Genomic DNA, 18,865 nt, shown 5'->3' with positions numbered 1-18,865 from the left:
GCCAAGCCAAAGACATAGGTGAGACCAGCCATTCTCAATGGGGGCCCCATGGCCAAAGCCTTGTTTTCTTTACACCTCGCGTGGTACGGAAGAAAGCAAAACTGCTTCACAGGGAAGGGGCCCCAATAAACTTTGAGCAGAGACCAAAGGGGGCCATAGCCAAAAAACAAAGGGTTGAGAATGACTGGACTAGCCCTGCATGTGAAGCACAGATCCCCAATAGAGACTACTAAACTCCTTTTGAGATGGCATCCTATCATTCTCATGCTAATCAAATGCTAATTGTTGTTTACAACATTGTCTCCGCTCCATCCTCAACATTCATTGGAGCGCTTTCATCCCTAATGTCGAAGTACTCGAGGTGGCAGAGGTCGACAGCATCGAGTCCACACTGCTGAAGATCCAGCTGCGCTGGGTGGGTCACGTCTCCAGAATGGAGGACCATCGCCTTCCCAAGATCATGTTATATGGCGAGCTCTCCACTGGCCACCGTGACAGAGGTGCACCAAAGAAAAGGTACAAGGACTGCCTAAAGAAATCTCTTGGTGCCTGCCACTTTGACCACCGCCAGTGGGCTGATATCGCCTCAAACCATGCATCTTGGCGCCTCACAGTTTGGCGGGCAGCAACCTCCTTTGAAGAAGACCGCAGAGCCCACCTCACTGACAAAAGGCAAAGGAGGAAAAACCCAACACCCAACCCCAACCAACCAATTTTCCCCTGCAACCGCTGCAACCGTGTCTGCCTGTCCCGCATCGGACTTGTCAGCCACAAACGAGCCTGCAGCTGACGTGGACATTTACCCCCTCCATAAATCTTCGTCCGCGAAGCCAAGCCAAAAAAAAGAAGAGATGCTAATGTACAAATGATCTGACTCAGTATCATAATTTTCCATGGGTGAGTGTCTAAGCTTGTTTTTTTAAAAAAAAATTGCCAGCGCAATTGTGAACCCATCACACTATTCTGGTCATTACTTTTTGGCTTTTAAAAAAGAAATGCTATTATTGGGAATACAAAAATAAAATAAGGACATAAGGAAATCAGTGCAAAGAACTCTAGTTGGCAAAGATCTCTGCTGCATGTCGTTGAAAGAATATACAATACTTAGCGAAGGCACTGGTCTTCTAATTGGATTTATCGTTTTATAAATAAAGATTATGCAATGCTGTGCCCGATAAACTAAAGTTCATGTATAGTTCTTAGTATGAAGAATTCACTTGTTGATGTGAGATAAGAACTAGAAATAGCAGGATAAACTGGTGCATCCTGCTCTAAACTCAACAAAATTTCAGTTTTATATCCTATCTTTTGGGAAAATGGCTCCAAGGTTGAGAGTGTTTACCTTGTAATAAGTATTCATTTTTGCCTGAAATTACAACACCTCTCATCAATTGTTCTCCATTCATCGATTATCCTTCAGAATTAATTTCCCTCATTAGTGTGAATGAATGGTTCAAAACTAAAGCATTTGTAGTGTTAAAGTAGTTCCAAACAATATGGGAACAGATTGGGATTCTTCTTTTCATTGGAGAAGAGACTTAAAATATAGTTGAAGGAGGTGTTTCAACCATAGAGCTGTACAACTTGGAAAGGCCCTTCAGCCCATTTAGTCTGTGCCAAACTATTATTCTGTCTAGTCTGAATGACCTACACCTGGATCATAGCCCTCCAAACCCCTCCCATCCATGAACCTCTCCAACATTACAGTAATAAGATTGTCTTGTTGATCACACCTCCAGGGCGTAAGCCCAGAAATATAAAATAGCCACCAGCTCATCAAATTAATTTTTTTCCAGACAATGTTAAGATTTTCTGAGAATATGAATGGGCAGGCCTGTACAAGTGGATTGCAGTTTAGTAGTAGTAGTAGATTTGCCAAGGCAAATAGCGCCTTTGGAAGACTACACAAAAGAGTCTGGAAAAACAACCAACTGAAAAACCTCACAAAGATAAGCGTATACAGAGCCGTTGTCATACCCACACTCCTGTTCGGCTCCGAATCATGGGTCCTCTACCGGCACCACCTACGGCTCCTAGAACGCTTCCACCAGCGTTGTCTCCGCTCCATCCTCAACATCCATTGGAGCGCTTTCATCCCTAACGTCGAAGTACTCGAGATGGCAGAGGTCGACAGCATCGAGTCCACGCTGCTGAAGATCCAGCTGCGCTGGATGGGTCACGTCTCCAGAATGGAGGACCATCGCCTTCCCAAGATCGTGTTATATGGCGAGCTCTCCACTGGCCACCGTGACAGAGGTGCACCAAAGAAAAGGTACAAGGACTGCCTAAAGAAATCTCTTGGTGCCTGCCACATTGACCACCGCCAGTGGGCTGATAACGCCTCAAACCGTGCATCTTGGCGCCTCACAGTTTGGCGGGCAGCAACTTCCTTTGAAGAAGACCGCAGAGCCCACCTCACTGACAAAAGACAAAGGAGGAAAAACCCAACCAACCAATTTTCCCCTGCAACCGCTGCAACCGTGTCTGCCTGTCCCGCATCGGACTTGTTAGCCACAAACGAGCCTGCAGCTGACGTGGACTTTTTACCCCCTCCATAAATCTTCGTCCGCGAATCCAAGCCAAAGAAAAGAAGAAGAAGTAGATGTACATATGAAGGAAAGGGGAGTGGTGTTGTGTGGTGGGAGGTGATTATTTCAATAAGAAATTGCTTGCATGGAGTAACTTGGCCAAATGGCCTGTAGAGTGTACTTGGCTTAATGTTTCATTTTAGGAATAAATACAAGTTGGAAATGCCAAGATGCATACTCGGTTTAACGGAAATCTGCAGTAACAAACTAGTCATTGTTATTATTATACGATGTATTATATAATATAATGAAGGATTTGGGGGGAGGGGTTGGTGGGGAAGTGAAGTAATGAAGAAATGGAGCAGTTAACAGTATCAATTTACATGGGCCCAATTACAAATGACGAGCAATTTATTTGTATTTGGGAAACAGAAACAGAAAATGAATTTAGTGGATATGTTGAAACTTGGAGAGAACAACCAGACCTATAGGACATAGTATAGGAACAGGCACATCAGCCCATGATCTCTGCTGAACATGATGCCAAATTAAACTGAATCTCTTCTGCCTGTACATGACTTGTATCCCTCCATTCCCTGCATATTGATTTATCCATCTCATCATCATGGCTTGGCTTTGTGGAGGAAGATTAAGGAAGGATTATAGATGTGGGCATGTCCTTTGAGCCTGAGCAATTTTTTTAGGTGGAGTGCAGTGTGTACAGTACTGGCCTCACCCTTTACATTGGGGTTTATCTGTCAAGGCCCAATATGCTAGGACAGTGACAGCCAGGTCCTCGGGTTGTTGGAGTGCCTTTTTCCTGAATGGATGGCCTGACGAGCTAACGCGCCCCATCTGCCCAAGTTTGAAATCAGAGTTGGCTGGCTGCCAACCAAGGCTAACGAGCCCAGTCTACCCATCCAGTTGTACCGCCGGGCACTCTGTCGCGCCATGATGTAGCAAGCTCAGTGAGAACAGGGGCCACCGACGAGAAGGTGTTGCTGCGGACGCAGACAGAGGCCACGTGGCAATCACTATATCGAGAAAGGAGAGGCAATGTATTACACCCGCACTCTTCCTGGGTGAGTGGGACATCGGGCCCAGACCTCACCCACCCCTCTATTTGTCCACCAAGAATAATTTTTAAACCATTACTATCGTGCCGACTTTTGCTACCACTCTTGGAAGCCCATCTCACTCTCTGTGTGAAACAAAAACTTGCTCCCATGCATTTCTCGGAAACTTTTTCCCTATAAATTTAATTTAAAATTATAAATGTAAACATACAACACAGTAACGGGCCATTTCGACCTGCAAGTCTGTGCTACCCAATTTACACCCCATTAACTTACAACCCCTGGCTTATTTTGAACGGTGGGAGGAAACTGGAGCTCCCAGACACAGGGAGAATGCACAAACTACTAACAGCGCGGGATTTGAAGCCCGGTCCTGATCGCTGGCACTGTAAAGGCGTTGCACTAACCGCTACACCAGTAATGCTACCCCTCTCGCCTTTATAGTTTTGATAAATTGAATTTTACATTCAGGAGCGTAGGTAACATTTTCTGAGGTGAGGAATGAAATGGAGGAAAAAGATGGGGCAGAGATGGAATGGTGTCTAAAATATTGAATCCTTTGTAAATCAAGACGTCCATCAATGCGAATGGTATCTAATTTGAGTTTTCACTTAAAAAAAAATTTTTTTTTTTGTAGGGTAGCTTCCACAGTCCATGCTTTCCTCGTTGGGCTAGTGAGTCTGTACTTGCTGTGGTTTGATGATGCTGTCAATTCAGATCCTGTCTGGTAAGAAATCTACTTGAGTAATTGAGATAGATTTTCTGTCTTGAGTTTGTTAATTTCACTGATCAGAAACTTGAGTTGAAAATATATCTTAAAATGATTGTACTTCAAAAGCAATCGTTAATGTGATAAGATGTTTCCCTTGATGGGCGAGTCGAGGACAAGGGGTCATTGTCTTAAAATTAGAAGTCATCCAATCAAAACAGAGAGTAGGAAGAACTTCTTTAGTCAGAGGGTCGTGGATCTGTGGAACTCACTGCCGCACAAAGCAGTGGAGGCCACATCACTGGGAATATTTAAACAGGAAATGGATAGGTATCTCATTAGTCAGGGTATCAAGAGATATGGGGAAAATGCTGGTAATTGGAACCAGGGGTGAGTTTAGTTTAGCTTCATGCATAGTCACAGAACAGATCCGATGGGCCTAGTGGCCTGCTTCTGTTCCTTTATCTTGTGATCTTGTTAACATTCATAACTCTGTCATTGCTCTATAAACATCCTGATCCTTGCCAATCTCATCATTTAAAATTTTAAAATTGAGACATACAGCATGGTAACAGGTATTTGGGCCCTCGAGTCCGTTCTGCCCAATTTACACCTAATTAACTGACAGCTTTGGTACGTTTCGAACAGTAGGAGGAAACTGGAGCCCCATCCAGATATGGGGAGAACGTTCAAACTCCTTACAGACAGTGCGGGATTCGAACCCCATTTCTGATCACTGGCACTGTGAAGGCATTGCCCTAACTGCTACGCCAACCATGCTGCCCATCGAAGTAGATTGTTGGTCTCTATGTTCTAGTTTTTTTGATTAGAAAGGGGAGGAGGTTTTTATCTAGCTATACGAATCCCTGTTTAAAAATGATATCTAGAAAACTGTGTACAATTCTTGATCCTATATTTTGATGATTTAGGTTTATAACCCCTGTTATGAGCCCAGAGGACCTAAAAACCCAACAGTAATAGAAATTTACCAATGCAAATGGTTACTTAAACAAAAGTTGCTTTTAATTTTCTTTAAACATCAAAACAGGACTAAACTTTAACTTATTGCTGTTAATTTAACTTAACCTAACAACCCCTTTCTAATTCTAAGCGCATGTGTGTATAAGTTCAGAAAAGTTCTTTGATTCACATCCAATCTCACTTCTCATTCTGTCAAGTTCACTGGTATCAGCCAATTCTTATACTGTGCATAGAATTTAACATTTATGAATTTCACCAGGCTTTGGTGCTTGAAAGGTAAATGGTTACTGGTCAGGAAGGTTCTTTTCGGTTTTCAGAGAGAGATTTGTTGCTTGTTGGACACCCACAACTGATCCCTTCCAATCAGTCATGTCAGTGTCTTGCTGAAGAATCTTGCCCCTTCAGGGTTTTCCAGATGATAACCTCTTTCTTTCAGGTCACCACAGAGTTCCTTTTTTGTTTCCCTTATTTCAAGTGAAATTATACAGCCAGCCATCTCCTCTTATATGGACCACAAGGGCTTTGACTAGGCTGAACGAATAACTCATAACCTGTCTTCAAAATGGGGTTTTTCCCACAAGCTTGCCAGCTTGTCCTGTTCCAGTCCCAGCTGCTGCTGAACTGTAGATCTGAATTCTCTCACTCAGAGAAAACCACATGCCCCTCTTAGAGCAGCCAACTGCACTCAGACAGTCTGTGGCACCGGACCCAATCTTCTGAGTTCGTTGAGCTGTTGCTTTCCACAACAATAATCCATTACTCCACAGCATGTCCAATTAACACCTACTTTTGAAGTCCTTAAACTTCTTTAAAGTTTGTGCAAAGGCACCTGGAGCCTGAACTGTCTGGCTTGAGCAGAGCTCTGGCATTTTAATTGAGATCTGTTCTGAAGTGTTTATATGTGACCTACATTAAAAAACCTGCCACAATTTATCTCCTATAAAACATATCTATATACAATATAAAATATGACATAATCTGTCACACCTCAGAAGACGGAAAATTCAGCTGGGCAATTAATTTGGCATTTCTCATATTGAACCATAGACCGTTTACACATTTCATCACAGAAACAGGCTTCTTCAGTCCTTCTAGTCTGTGACGAACCTTTTTTTTGCCTAGTCCCAAATGGTCTACTAAGACCTGCACCCAGTCTTTAGCCTTCCATACCTCTCCCATCCACGTACCCGTCTAAATTCTTCAGCTGGCAGATAATTCCACACTCCCACTATTCTCTGCGTGAAGAAGTTCCTCTTAAATTTTTCCCCTTTCACCCTAAATCCATGTTCTCTGGTTTGTATCCCCCCCCTCATAATTTTAAATACCTCTATCAAATTTCCCCTAATTCTTCTATACTCCAGGGAATAAAGTCCTAACCTGTTTTTACCTTTCCCTGTAACTCAGTTCCTGAAGTCTAGGCAACATCCTAGTACATCTTCTCTTCTCTGATCAATATCGTATTGATATCTTTCCTCTACTTAGGTGACCAAAACTGCACACAAAACTCCAAATTTGGCATCACCAATATCTTGTGCAACTTTACCATTACATCCCAACAACTTTATTCAATATTTTGATTTATGGAGGCCATAAAGGGCCTTATCCACCACTTTCAGGGAATTATGTATCTGTATTCTACTGCACTCCTCAGTGTCCTAACATTTATCATGTGTGTTCTTTTTTGGTTTGTCCTTCCAAAATGCAGCACTGTGCACTTGTCAGCATTAAATTCCATTTGCCATTTTTTCAGCCCATTTTTCCAGCTGGTCCAGATCCCACTCCAAGCTTTGAAAACCTTCTTCACCGTCCAAAACGCTTCCAATCTTAGTGTCAACTGCAAACTTGCTGATCCAATTGACCACATTATCATATTTTGAAAGGAACTGATTGGATAACTAGGCCAACTGGTAGAGGAATCTGAGGTAGAGTGACATAAATTTAAAATCCAGACCAAGACAGCTCGATAGGTGTAGTGCTGAGATTGATAGGTTTTTGCTCACTGAGGTTGTTTCTAAAGGCTATGAACCAAGGGGGATAAAGGTCAGTCGCATATCTGTTCAGTGTCAAAGTTCTTGTTCAGATTCTTCCGTATAAGAAAGCAAATGATTTAATTTTGACAGCATCCTGACATCATTGGAAGCAGATATTGTCCTTGTTGAATAGGAAAAGAAGCATGTCTTACTTAAACTAATTGGAGGTTGTCTGCCATCAGCATATTGGTCAAAGTTGTTAGTGTGACTGGTGATAAGATCATTTTCTTTTTAAAATATTTTTGAGTAACAAAAACCCTTTACGCAAGGTATACTAAATGATAGCAAAAATAAAATCACATATATATTGCATATCAATTGTAAATTAGAAACATAACCATTGCAGGTACACAATCCTTTATCCGGAACCCTTGGGGGACAGTGTCTTCTGAAGTTCGGATTTTTCCAGATTTCAGAACAGAAGCCAGCTGCCCCAGTTTTAAGCCCACCCGAATTGTGCTGATGTATCCACCCCCTTCCAGTCATGCTGCCGTGCCTCTCTCCCTCGCCCACCTGAGTCGCGCTGCCGTGACTCTCTCCCCCGCCCACCTGAGTCATGCTGCCGTGCCTCTCTCCCCCGCCCACCTGAGTCGCGCTGCCGTGCCTCTCTCCCCCACCCACCCAAGTCACGCTGCCGTGTCTCTTCCCTTCACCCCCGCCCACCCGAGTCATGCTGCCTTCTCTCCTTCCACCACCCCCCCCCCGACCCCGCCCAACCTAGTTGGGCTGCTCTCTCTCTCGCTTTCTCTCTCTCTCACTCTCTCTCTCTCTCTCTCTCTCTCTCTCTCTCTCTCTCTCTCTCTCTCTCTCTCCCCTCTCTCTCCCCCTCTCTCTCCCCCTCTCCCTCCCCCCTCTCCCTCCCCCCCGCCGCTGTACCAGCACCAGGAAAGAAATGCCGGTTTTTGGAGCTTTCCAGATTTTAGATGTCCGGTTAAAGGATTGTGTATTATTATTACACAACTTATTTCATTCAGGGCATCAAATTCTATAATTACACAATTAAATCATAGCTTGTACTATGTCCAAAAATAATATTGAATACAAGAATTATGCAAATAATACATGTAAAGTTCCCTTATATACTTTATACCTCTCTGATGTGATCATGTTGTTCGATGATAGTCTTACTTGTTTGTCTTAATAACAACTCTCTTTGTTAGATACAGGTTTTAAGGAATGGCATAGATTAGGCATTAAAATTTTCTTTATTATTTTTCCTGTGCTGTCATTATGCATCAGCATTCCTTCTTGATTTTAAATGCCTCCGTCACATCTCTCTCTTCCGAGGAGAATAATCCAAGTTTCCTCAGAAGTCCACGATCCTTAGAATCATTCTGCTGAATCCCTTCTTGCTTTCTGTCAGGCAATCACTTTGCTAAAGTGTGGGGCTTAGAAGAGGGAACAATCATCTGTTGTGGCTAAATCTGTGTTTTATAACGGTTCACGATGAGGATCTTGCCCTTCCACTCTGCTTCTATATTTAAAACTCTGGATCTGGTGGTAGGCTCTTTCACTTGTTTACCAAGCTACCTGGGCACTTTCAGCGATCTACAGATGTGTATCCCTCACTCCAAGAGGGTACAGGATTATCTAATTTATATAGCCAACCCTTGTTCTTCCTACTAAAATGCAATAACTAGCATTTTCACCAGGCCTACATTTCTTGAAATCTATGTCTATTCTCCTCATGTTCTGGCTGTAATTCAGTAAAAGATGATACCCGTTCACTATTATCACTGTCCTTTTCTCCATACCTTGCACTTTGTTTTTGTACAGTGAACCTTGCACTATTTGACTTTATTGTCACAATATTCCCGATACATGTTTATTTGTCTGTTTATTGTTGCAATACCTACTGTGTGAATTGCCTTGCTTGGATAGCATGCAAAACAAAGTGGTTTATTTTACTGTATCTTGATACGTATCATAATTCAATTTCTGCTTCAGAGTTTTTCACGTCATTGATTGTAGGTTAATAGGGAGTAGTTGGGCAGCATGGACTTGTGGGCTGAAAGGGCCTGTTACAGTGCTGTATGTCTAATTTAAATTTAAAACAGATCTTAATGATCATTTTTTTTCTTCATTTATCTTCATAAAATCCTATGTGCAAGTTACATTTTGTTTCCCATGTGATGCTCCATTTTCCTGTTTAATGTTCCCATTTCTGTTTGCAGTCACTGCCCTGTTGTAGGAATGCAGTTTCTAGTTGAAATTAATTATCCCTGAGTTTTTGGCAAGGTATTTATTTACAAAGCCATCATAATTAGTCTCAGCATCTGCACATCTTCACTGTCGAGGATGGTGATTACTGGTAAACCACGGGACTATTTTAAATTTAGACATACATCACGATAACAGGGCCCTTTCTGCCATGAGTTCATGCCACCCAATTAACCTACACCCCTGGTTTGTTTCAAATAGTGGGAGGAAACTGGAGCCCCCGGGGAAAACCCACACAGACATGGGGAGAACATACAAACTCCTTACAGACTGTGGGATTTGTACAGTGGTCCTGATCGCTGGTGCTGTAAAGGCGTTGCGCTAACTGCTATGCCAACCGTGCCGCCATTTTGAATCAGTATTACAGGAGTTGCATGCTGCGAGCGTCAATTGCTTAAATGCAAATGTTTTTGTTGGTATTTACAGGGGGGATCCTACACTGGTCAAATTAAATGTTGGTCTCTCTGCAGGCTACCTTATTTCAGGTGAGTGTTGTCTTTTCAGATTTATCTTACCTAGAGTACAATTTATATGTACTGAACCAGGAATAAGATAAGGAATTAGTTCTCGTGTACTACCAAATCGAGGCCACCTGTAAAATGGAGGAACAACTCCTTCAATTATGTTTTGGTAGCCTCCAACCGATCAAGATCAACTTTTCCAATTTTCATTAACTCCTTCCCTCAGTCTTTCTCTTTCTCTACCCCTCTGTCTCCTCTCCAGCTCTCTACGCTCTTCCCATCTTTATCGGAGCTACTCTTCTCAACCCTCTCTCCCATCACTTCTAAGCTTCTCTCCCTTACATCTGCATCCACCTCTCACCTGTTAGCCTTGCCGCCTCCTCCCTCCCTTCACCACCCTACCCAGCATTTTAATGCAGGGGGCTATGTATTTTTCCACTTTTCCTGACAAGCCTGAAGCTGCATGCCCTGCTGCACGTCCAGCACTTGTGTGTATTGCACTTGTCTCCAGCACCTGCAGAATGTCTTGTTTATCACCTACGAGAAATATTAACTGGCTTCTGTAGACCTTTTTGTGTATTTTGACAGTCAAATAATGGGTATATAAACTTTTCAACATACCACTGAGGCAGTGCTTTCAAAGCAACATTTTATTTAATAAATGTTATTAATGCAGTAATATGTTCAAGGTGAGTTGATTGTCATATACAGCGTACAGATAGACTTAAATCCTTGCTTGCTGCAGCCACACAGATACATAGACTGAAAATAACAAGTTTGTAAAGAAACACACAGCCTCGCAGTGTGGGAGGTTAAGCTCTGAGATTTATTGAGGCTGGAAAGGCTCCTTTTATACAGTGGGAGTTCCCACCTTGTTTAATTGGCTGACATCAGCCGCATAAATAACAATAGCGGGCAGGAACATTCTTGCATGTGAATACCCTTCTTCCCCAGCTTGTTCTTGATCTGTTAGCTGGGCAGCTTGGCCAGCGCCATTTTAGGGCTGCTGGTCTTGTGCTGCTCCAGCTTTCAAGCACGCCAGTTCACTGTGTTAAGGGACATGTTACAGTGTGTTATGCTGCTGTTTACTACCGTGCGCGCCGCACAATTGACTTGAATTCCGTGGTGGCGGGCATAGTAACAGGTCCTTCTGGCCCAAGAGCTCATGCTGCCCAAGTACATCCACGTGACCAATTTTGGAAGGTGCTACTTTAAGTGAAACGACAGTAAGTGAAACCAATTTTTTATTGTGGCAAAATGCCACTAAATTTTTTTTTGTCATCAACATTATAATGAAATGACTTTGAACGAAACAACATTATTCAAGGCCTTAGTGTATGTCTTTGGGATGTGGGAGGAAACTCACGTAGATACGGGGAGAAAGTACAAACTCCTTATAGACAGTGCCGGATTTGAACCCGGATTGCTGCCACTGTAATAGCATGGTTCTACCTGCTACGCTAATTTTGCCGCCCCATGTGGAAAGTAATTATTTATCATTGCAAGGGGAGACAGTTTGAATAGATCGAAACCAAACGACAGTGATGGCAATCCAGTGGAATTATAATAAACCTGATAAATCTGCCATCTGTGAGATTTTGCCAGATAAATTTGTCATCTGTGAGTTTTTGTCTGATAAATCTACCATCTGTGAGTTTTTGCCTGATAAATCTGCCATCTGTGAGTTTTTGCCTGATAAATCTGCCATCTGTGAGTTTTTGCCTGATAATTCTGCCATCTGTGAGTTTTTGCCTGATAAATCTGCCATCTGTGAGTTTTTGCCTGATAAATCTACCATCTGTGAGTTTTTGCCTGATAAGTCTGTCATCTGTGAGTTTTTGCCTGATAAATCTGCCATCTGTGAGTTTTTGCCTGATAAATCTACCATCTGTGAGTTTTTGCCTGATAAGTCTGTCATCTGTGAGTTTTTGCCTGATAAATCTGCCATCTGTGAGTTTTTGCCAGATAAATTTGTCATCTGTGAGTTTTTGTCTGATAAATCTACCATCTGTGAGTTTTTGCCTGATAAATCTGCCATCTGTGAGTTTTTGCCTGATAAATCTGACATCTGTGAGTTTTTGCCTGATAATTCTGCCATCTGTGAGTTTTTGCCTGATAAATCTGCCATCTGTGAGTTTTTGCCTGATAAATCTACCATCTGTGAGTTTTTGCCTGATAAGTCTGTCATCTGTGAGTTTTTGCCTGATAAATCTGCCATCTGTGAGTTTTTGCCTGATAAATCTACCATCTGTGAGTTTTTGCCTGATAAGTCTGTCATCTGTGAGTTTTTGCCTGATAAATCTGCCATCTCTGAGTTTTTGCTCATGCTAAATAACAAGATCGCAACTCCACCCTGAGCTAAACCATCCTCACATCTAGTTCCAAATTCCGGCCTTTTCCCCATATCCCTTGATATTCCTGACTAATTAGATACCTATCAATCTCCTCCTTAAACTCGCCCTATGATTGGGCTCCCACAGCTGTTTGTGACAACGAATTCCACAAATCCACAACCCTCTGGCTAAAAAAAAAAATTCCCTTCATTTCTGTTTTAAATGGGCACCTTCTAATTCAAAGACTGCCCTCTTGTCCTGGATTCACCCACCAAGGGAAACATCTTAATATTACAGACCTAGAGGACCCCAAAATCCAGCAGCAATAGAAATTCACCAAGACAAATGGTTACTTAAACAGGTTACTTTTAATTTTCTTTAAGCATAAAAAAAGGATCAAACTTTAACTTATTACTATTAACTTAACCCCCTCCTAATTCTAATGTGTGTGTAAGTTCAGAAAAGTTCTTTGATTCACAGTCCAATCGGTATCAGACATTTCTTAAACTGTGCACAGAATTTAACATTTATGAATCTTCACCAGCCTTTGGCGCTTGAAAGGTAAATGAAAGGAAGGTTCTTGTCAGTTTTTAGAGAAATATTTGTTGCTCGTTGGATGTACACAAACTGATTCCTTCTGATCAGCCACTTCAGTGTCTTGCCGAAGAACTTGCTTCATCAGGATTTTCTAGATGATGACCACTTTCAGGTCACCACAGAGTTCCTTTTCTGTTTTCCTTATCTCAGGTAAAACATTATACAGCCAGCCATCTCCTCTTGTATGGACCACAAGGGCTTTGAACAGGCTGAACTAAAAGTTCACAACCCGTCTTCAATATGGGGTTTCAAACAAGCTTCCGAAAGCCACTGTAAAAAATCAGCGGGCCCCTCCCCCTCCTCCTCTGTCACACTTAGAGAAAAACCTGTTTGAGACCCTCTGCTTGCAAAACCACATGACCTTCCTAAAACAACACACTCCACCAAAACAGCTTGCTGACTTCCAAAATCAATTCATGAGAGACCTTGTCAGTTTCCTGAAATGGGCCCTTCCATTTGCATCTCGTTGTGAAAACCTTCAGCACAGGAGTCTATTATCTTTGCAGACTTGTAGGTACCTCTTTATGCATAACTCTTGCATTTTAAAATGAGATCTGTTTTGAAGTGTTTGTATCTGTGACCTATCTAAAACTCCACAATCAATCTATCTTTCAAAAACATAATATAAAATATTACATAATCTGTCACATTATTCATATCAACTGTGTCCAATCCTTTCAGCATTTGAAATGTTTCTATGAGCTCCCTTTTCATTCTTCCATAATCTAATGAATAGAGTCCGAGAGCTGATAAAGTGCCCTTGCACTCCAGGAATCTTCCTGGTAAATCTTCTTTGTCCTCTCTCCAACATCCTGATATCCCTTCTAAAACAGTACTCCAAATGAGGTCTCACCAGTGCCCCATAGAGCCTCATCAACACCTCTTTACTCTTATATTATAATACACTATTCCTCTTGAAATGAATACCAACATATGTAACGGATCTGTGTTAATATTAATCCTTCGTTTAATGCTAAAACTATATCTAGATATGGGTTAAAGAGTTAGTTTGGGAGGATAGGGCTCATTTACATTCTACAGAGACGCGGTTCTTCGCAGCTGTTAGCTGACCAGCACAAAGCCAACACATTAACATTTTAAACACACCTGGTTCTTTGAGCTGGAAGACAGAATCCAGTTTGAGACAAAACAGCTGCAGATTGAAGTTGGAGTCAAGAAGATGAAAGAATTTGTGATGGTTTTTGAGGTTCTGAAAACAAAATAGGTGTTGTTTCAGAAACACCTGTATAAACACATGGCCATTTTAGCTCTGAGGAGAGCAGACCTCAGGCATAAGTGGTCATAAATGTTTAGCACATCTGTGTCAAAAGACCTTAAGACAGAAATGATGTCACATACGATGTGACACGAGAGATTTGCAAGAAATATATTATTGAAATGGGAGACAAAGAGGTCAGTTTTAAGGAAGCTCTGTTCTGTTCAGATGCAGAACTGACCAGCAGTAATTTTACCTGCAGAAGGAGAAAAGCTGCCTATGTGTTATTCCTAACAAAAGGGAAAGACAGAATAATAGATTTCAAAAGAGAAGCCTACTGCTGACAATAGAAGAGGACAGTTTAATAGTTTGGAAAACAGATTCCAAAAGTCTTCATTCAAAAGAAGAAGATTTAATCCTGGGAAGACAGGACTTGTATTATCCTTTTCATAGGAGATGCATATGTGGCCAGAAGATGGTAATTTCTGCTTGAAGAATCTCTCTCATTGAAAGAATTGTGAACTTAAAGAGGCCTGAAGATATGATTTATAATTATTTCTGAACTGAAGATTTAAGACCTTCAGGCAAAACTAAAATGATGCTTAAGTTTTAAAAATTGACTTTTCAGAGAGGGACTTTAATTACACACACATTTACATTTGCACATAGTGGGGTTAAGTTTAGAGGTAATAGTTATTAATAGTTTAATAAAAACTATTATTCGGACTTTACCATTGTCTGGTGAATTTTCCATTGCTGGTTTTGTGTTAATGCTAACAAAGTTCCTTTAGTCCTGAACAAAATTAGAAGGGTTGTTAGTTTGTAATACATATCATTCGTTTTCTTCACTGCTGATCCAACCTGGTGGTTAACTTTAGATTATCCTGTACAAGGACCCCCAAGTCCCTTTACATATAAAATTTTGAATTTCCTCCCCATCCAAATAATAATCTGCCTGTTTATTTCCTCTTCCAAAATGTACAACTGTACAATTCTCAAAATTGCCATTTCTTTGCCCACTCTCCTAAGCTGTCCAAGTCTCTGCAACTTTTCGGTTTCTTCAACACTTCCTGCTCCTCCACTCATCTTGGTCCCATCTGCAAACTTCACCACAAAACCATTCACTCTATAATCAAAATCATCATTATACATTGTAAAAAGAAGCGACCCCAACATTGACCCCTGTGGAACACCACTAGTAACCAGCAACCAACCAGTAGAGGATCCCTTTATTCCCACCTTTTGCTTTCTGCCTCTCAGCCAATGCTCCATCCTACCTAATGGGCTCTCATCTTATTAAGCAGCCTCTTATGGAGGCACCTTATCGAAGGCCTTTTGAAAGTCCAAATACACAACATCTACAGCCTATCCCTTGTCCACCCTACTTGAGATTACCTCAAAAATTACCAATGGGTTGGTCAGGCAGGATTTTGCCTTCATGAAACCATGCTGGCTTGGACCTATCATGTCATATCGAGCTATTTCATAACCTAGTCCTTAAGAATTGACTCCAATAACTTTCCAACTACTGATGTCAGGCTAATAGGCCTAAAATTTCCTTTTCTCTGCCTCCCTCCTTTTTTTTTAAATTAAAAAATTTTTTTTTGCACTGAGTCGTATCAATAACAACATCCACAAATGATCAACAATAGATTATATCAACATAGTGACATCTTTTTCTTTTCCCCCACTTCCTCTCTCCCTTTCCCCACTATCATCAAAAATCAATAAATGATAAAACATTTAAAACAAAGAAAGGAAAAAAATAATTGTATCGTCTACTTTCACATATTTAAATCTTACTGTGCACATAATTGTATTGTTTTACGAGATGGAGGTTTGTGGTCGGCATTCTCCGACATTTTTTTTGTATGGTTCCCAAATTTGTTCAAATATTGTACACTTGTCTTTCAGATTGTATGTAATTTTTTCTTTCTTTTCTTTTTCAATCTTTTTATTATTATTATAATTTATAAACACATACAGTTCAGAGATATAAAAAAATACATAGTAAGTAATGAATTAATACAGAGATATTAAACAATAATATTACAGAATAAAAATATATCATATAAAAAAAATTTTTTTGATCAGTTTAGGGTGTGAACTATCTCTAAAAAAAAAGATATAATTAATAATAATATATGAAAAAAGAGAAAAAAAACCCCAAAAAAGAAGAAAAAACAAATCTGAATTTAAAAAAAACTTAAAAAAAAACTTAAAAAAAAACCTACGGATATAGCTAAACCACGCCGATCACTCCGATCTCATCTTACAGACCAATTATCATACATAATCATAGAAAGAAAACAGAGCCAGATCAACTCACCACAAATGAAAATATTGAATAAATGGTCGCCAGGTTAACTCAAACTTAGAAGGGGATTCATAGACAGAGTTTCTAATTTTCTCTAAATTTAAACCAATGGTTTGGGTAAACCATTGGAAAACAGTGGGAGGATAATTTTTTCTAAAGGAATATACTTGTTCATTTCTGTAAACCACTGTTGTATTTTAAGGTTTGTTTCCAATTTCCAGGTTGTCATAATACATTTTTTGGCTACTGCTAGCGATATTATAATAAATTTTATTTGGACTCTGTCTAATTTTAGTCCTAATTTTTTGTCTTTTATTTTATTTAACAGAAAATTTTTTGGATTTTTTTTGTATATTATTTTTTGTGATTAGGTTTAGATCTTCCAAGAAAGTTTTTTAGTTTTGAGCATATCCAAATTGCATGTAATGTTGATCCAATCTCCTGATTGCAATGAAAACATCTATCCGATGCTGTTGGATATCACTCTTTTTATTTCTGAGGAGTAATTTATAATCTGTGTAGCCAGTTATATTGAATCATACACAATCGTGTTTCTCATTGTTCCTATACATACCTTCTCCCATGTTTCATTCTTTATCTGTGTTTAAATCTTTTTCCAAACTTTGTTTTGGTTGATACTTTATTTCATCTTTATATTGTAATTTGATGTACATGTTTGTAATGAATTTTTAAATTCTCATTGTGTCTGTGATTAAATATTCATAGTTGCTACTTTCTGGTAATCTCAAGCTATTTCCCAGTATATCTTTTAGATAAGTTTTCAATTGGCAATATGTAAATATTGTACTTTGTGTTATTCCATATTTATCTTTTAATTGCTCAAATGTTAATAAATTATTTCCCAAAAAGCAATTTTCTATTCTCTCGATTCCTTTTCTATCCCATTCCTTGAAAAATAAATTGACTATTGTAATGGGTTTTGTGTTAATATCATTTTTGGTATTTGATAATTTATCTTGTTTTCTTCCAGGTGTATTTTTTTTTCCATAATTTAAGTATGTGATGTAGTACTGGTGAATTGTTATATTTCACCAATTTTTCATCCCATTTATAAAGTATGTGTTCCGGGATATTTTCTCCCAATTGGTCTAATTCTATCTTAGTCCAGTCCGGTTTTTCTTCTCAGTACCTTATCTGATAAAGCCTCCCTCCTTTCTTTAACAGCGGAACTACATTTGTGACCTTCCAATCCTCTGGAACTAAGCCAGAGTCCATTGGTTTCCAGAAAATAATTTCCAATGCCTCCACAATCTCCAAAGTCACCTCTTTCAGCACCTCATCTGGTTCAGGGACTTATCTACCTTTAGTCCAATTAGCTCACTAAGCACAATCACTCTCGTAATCCTGTCAGAGGTCCCGGAGAATAGAATTAGCCTGTATATTGCTATGGTCTTCCTCAGTGAAGACTGATGCAAAATATTTATTTAGTTCCCCTGGTGTCTCTTTGTTACCCATTATAAATTCTCCAGCAGACCCGTGTCTCTCTTTTCCTCTCGTACTTGAAAAAAAAAACCCTTAGTATCGTTTTGTACGTTATTTGCCAACTTCTTTTCATAATTCACCTTTTCTTTCCCAATGACTTTCTTTGTCTCTTTTTGCAAGTTTTAAAGTTTCTCAGTTCTGTTTTTCCACTTATTTTTGCTTCCTTGTCTGCCCTCCCTTTTGCTTTTATTTTAGCCTTAACCTCTCTCATTACCCACATTTGTGCCATTTTTCCTTTCATGATTTTTTTTTTTCTTGGAATATATTTATCCTGCACTTTCTTTATTTCTTGTAGAAATATCATCCAATTCTGCTCTGCCTTCCCTCCATCTAGCTTACTCGTCCAGTCAACTTGGGGTCAGTTCCTCTCTTATCCCACCGATATTTCCTTTGTTCCACTGAAATATTGAAAGACCTGCTGTCAGCCTTTCCTTTTCAAATTGGAAACTGAACTTAATCATGTTATGATCATTACTTTCTAAGGATTCCATTACCTTTAATCCCTGAATCACCTCAAGTTCATTACACATCACCCAATGCAAAACCGCCGATCCCCTGATGGGGTTATCGACAAGCTGCTACAAAAAGCCATCTTGTGGGCAGTCTACAAACTCTATCCTAAAATCCAGTACCTTGCTGACTTTTCCAATCCCCTTTCATTTTAAAATCCCCATAATTATTTTGACATTTTCCTTCTGACACACTTTTTCCATTTCCAACTGTCACCTTTTTGAGAGATCAGTATCACTGATCTAAAAGAGAAGTGAGGATTGTGAGAGATGAGTAAACTTGACATGAAAATATGAAAGATGGGGAAACTAGTACAGACACGTGGAGTGATGGATTAAACCAGTATGAATAGGCTAAGCATGGAAATTAGGATGCAGGAAGCAG

General features: G+C 40.1%; 1 protein-coding gene across 2 annotated transcripts in view; it reads left to right on the top strand.

Moving 5' to 3' along the window:
• tlcd4a (TLC domain containing 4a) overlaps positions 1-18,865 on the top strand; it is a 74,127-nt gene that overhangs the window by 18,078 nt on the left and 37,184 nt on the right. For both annotated transcript variants that reach the window (XM_069939072.1, XM_069939073.1), the window contains 2 exons: positions 4,242-4,331; positions 9,971-10,029. In XM_069939072.1, coding sequence (XP_069795173.1) covers positions 4,242-4,331; positions 9,971-10,029 — 149 coding nt within the window. The remainder of the gene's footprint in view (positions 1-4,241; positions 4,332-9,970; positions 10,030-18,865) is intronic.

This window comes from Narcine bancroftii, chromosome 5 (assembly GCF_036971445.1).
Source record: "Narcine bancroftii isolate sNarBan1 chromosome 5, sNarBan1.hap1, whole genome shotgun sequence".
NCBI classification, from domain to species: Eukaryota; Metazoa; Chordata; class Chondrichthyes; order Torpediniformes; family Narcinidae; genus Narcine; species Narcine bancroftii.
The sequence above is the reverse complement of the archived record's forward strand: the minus strand, read 5'-3'. Positions and strand labels throughout refer to the sequence as shown.